The 2,794-nt window shown below is 46.1% G+C and overlaps 1 protein-coding gene across 1 annotated transcript; it reads left to right on the top strand.

Annotated features, from left to right (window-relative positions):
* Window positions 1-351: 351 nt before the first annotated feature.
* LOC147461163 (uncharacterized) lies at window positions 352-2,115 on the top strand. Its single transcript, XM_086500143.1, has 4 exons — window positions 352-532; window positions 618-742; window positions 853-1,066; window positions 1,890-2,115. The coding sequence occupies exons 1-4, from the start codon at window positions 430-432 to the stop codon at window positions 2,024-2,026; spliced, it is 579 nt and encodes a 192-aa protein (XP_086356269.1). The 5' UTR covers window positions 352-429; the 3' UTR covers window positions 2,027-2,115.
* The last annotated feature ends 679 nt before the right edge of the window (window positions 2,116-2,794 follow it).

The raw sequence follows: 2,794 nt of genomic DNA, 5'->3' as shown, positions 1-2,794 counted from the left end.
AATTTTAAAGGATACAATAACAAGCATGAAGGGCGTTTGCTTGCATGGCTTACGAGAGTAACCCTAAATTGTGGACGCGAGCAGGCCCGGGTTCGATTGCTACCTCTTCATACTCCATTTTAGAAGGCAAAGTCCCATTCAGACCCTTGAGCCACAGGGAATCTTGCAAAATTCCATCTAAATATGGAGCAGTGGGTTGTTTGGAAAGGGTATTTTACCCTTAAGATATTGGGACTAATTATACCGCCTATACCAACTGAATCAGCCGGCGTTCAACCAACACGCCGGCCAGCGCTTCGCTTCTCCCCTCCCTCTCTCTTAAGGCCCCGTCTCCTCCCTCCTCTCCCCCTCACGCCACCATATTCACCTCTCTCTCTCAACCTTACATCTCATCATCCGCCTCAGATTACATAAACAACTGTAGCTACAATGGCGCGCTTACGCAGCAATTTTCTTCACCTTCATACATCAGCTGCTCTGGCATACCTTCTCTTGTCCATCACCTTCGTGCTTCATTGCTCTTTTGACGTTGGTACGAATCATGAAAATATAGCTCTGCTTAATCATCATCAGCATTTCCTGCATTACCTAATCAGAGTGTTAATGATGTGCTGCAGTCGACGGCTTTGAATGCGAGGAGCTTCCGGTAGAAGAGTGCGCCTTTGCGGTGTCGTCCTCTGGGGCTCGTTGCGTTCTGGAGACCAATGTTATGAGGGAGGGCAGCGTCGAGCTGGAGTGTCAGGTCAACACACATACAGACGCTCTCTCTCTCTCTCTCTCTCTCTCTCTCTCTCTCTCTCTCTCTCTGTGTATACAGCTAATGGGTGATGATATAATATGAATTGAGTGCAGACGTCGGAGGTGGCAGTGGCGTCTAGTATGCCATGGAGGGGGCAAAAGGAGAGTGCGGATTGCGTGGATTGGTGTGGCGTGGATCGCAAGTGGGTGGGCCTCTCCTCCGACTTCCTGAGTGAGCGCGATTGGCATAGGCGCATCTGTGCGCCGGCATGCTTCCTCAACTGCCCCAACATCGTCAACCTCTTCACCAATCTTGCTGAAGGCGAAGGTAGAGAGAGAGAGAGAGAGAGAGAGAGAGAGAGAGAGAGAGCAAAGAAGAGGGAGATGATATAGTCAATCTACGACCATAATATGTGTGTGTGTGTGTATATATATATATATATATATATATATATATATAGAGAGAGAGAGAGAGAGAGAGAGAGAGAGAGAGAGAGAGAGCTATTAAGTTGTAATCTTCTTGCCACAAGAAGATTTAGAAATTTTCTCATGTAGGAAAAGGGAGACTAGTGTTTTTCACACAATGCATAACATCATGAGCTTCTGCTCGGGAGGCACCGCATACCTAGCTAGGTACGATTGGGGGCACGGGACCGCCGGCCCGGTGGAGAGAGAGAGAGAGAGAGAGAGAGAGAGAGAGAGAGAGAGAGAGAGAGAGCGCTATTAAGTTGTAATGTCTTGCCACAAGAAGATTTAGAAATTTTCTCATGTAGGAAAAGGGAGACTAGTGTTTTTCATACAATGCATAACATCATGAGCTTCTGCTCGGGAGGCACTGCATACCTAGCTAGGTATGCGGTGCCTCCCGAACAGAAGCTCATGTTGTTGGGTTAAGTCATAATGTGGGAATTATTGTGAGAATCTTGTCGAAAAACTTCTTGTGATCCTAAAGAGGACTACCATACCCCCCCCCCCCCCCCCCCAAACACACACACACACATATATATATGTGTGAGAGAGGGAGAGAGGATATTATCAACCTAGGGACCAAATCAAACATGTCACATGCTCTTTACATTTTGGGGGTAAGAGAGAGAATATAAACCAACTTTAAAAATATGTTGGTGTTGTTGTTTTGATAATGGATGCAGGTGTTGGCTTAACTGCACTCTGTGAAGCCCAAAGGAGGCTCTCTCGTAAACTCATACAAAGCTCACAAGAAGAATTGCAAACAGCTTACATCCCTGATACAGCTAGCTCCCCAGCTTTTGCCCCTGTCGCATTGTAGCCTTCTCCTCGCTAATTATATGTTTGCCGTGTTCTAGATAATAGAAACTCATAAAACAAATGTATAAATTTTCTTAAGGACGAGTAAGATTTTTCAATCTTTGCTGTGTTTTCATAGACAATTACCTTTCAAAAGCACGAGTGTAATGTACAACAAATGCAGCTCATCACGTAATCAATACTAATCATCTCGGTTTCCTCTCCCGTATGAGTGTGTGCATGTGCGCATGCATGTGTGTGGACGTGTGTGTGAGATAGAGAGAGAGGGAGAGTCTTGGCACTAAGTAACACCTATGTTTAATGCGGGGGAGAGTAATGGGATCGATGGTCAGGATTGGGGGCCGAGATCTGCGGACATCTGCGGCTATGATCTTTTCGATCTTCGCGTGTAAACTTCCCCGCTGACGATCCCATTACTGTCCCCTGCATTAAATATCGGTGTTACTTAGTGTTGAGAGAGAGAGAGAGAGAGAGAGAGAGAGAGAGAGAGAAGAAGAAGAAGAAGAGAATTTTAACGTCGTAGAAAAGCCCCAAGAGACCTTTAAAAATCTATCCGACGAGGACAATTGAACTCAAGACCTGTTATGAGAGTGTGAGAGAGAGTGTGTGAGTGTGAGAGAGAGAGAGAGAGAGAGAGAGAGAGAGAGAGAGAGACAGAGAAGGGGGGGGGGGGGGGGGGGGGCGGGGAGTGCATACTCATTCCAACACACTCTATGTATGTACTTGTCAATTTCTAAGAAAACCATATCATGATTTAGCAAAATGATGC

This window comes from Adiantum capillus-veneris, chromosome 3 (assembly GCF_014529385.1).
Source record: "Adiantum capillus-veneris isolate H3 chromosome 3, ASM1452938v2, whole genome shotgun sequence".
In the NCBI taxonomy this organism is placed as follows: domain Eukaryota; kingdom Viridiplantae; phylum Streptophyta; class Polypodiopsida; order Polypodiales; family Pteridaceae; genus Adiantum; species Adiantum capillus-veneris.
Note: the sequence above shows the minus strand (reverse complement) of the source record. Positions and strands in the feature narration are given on the sequence as shown.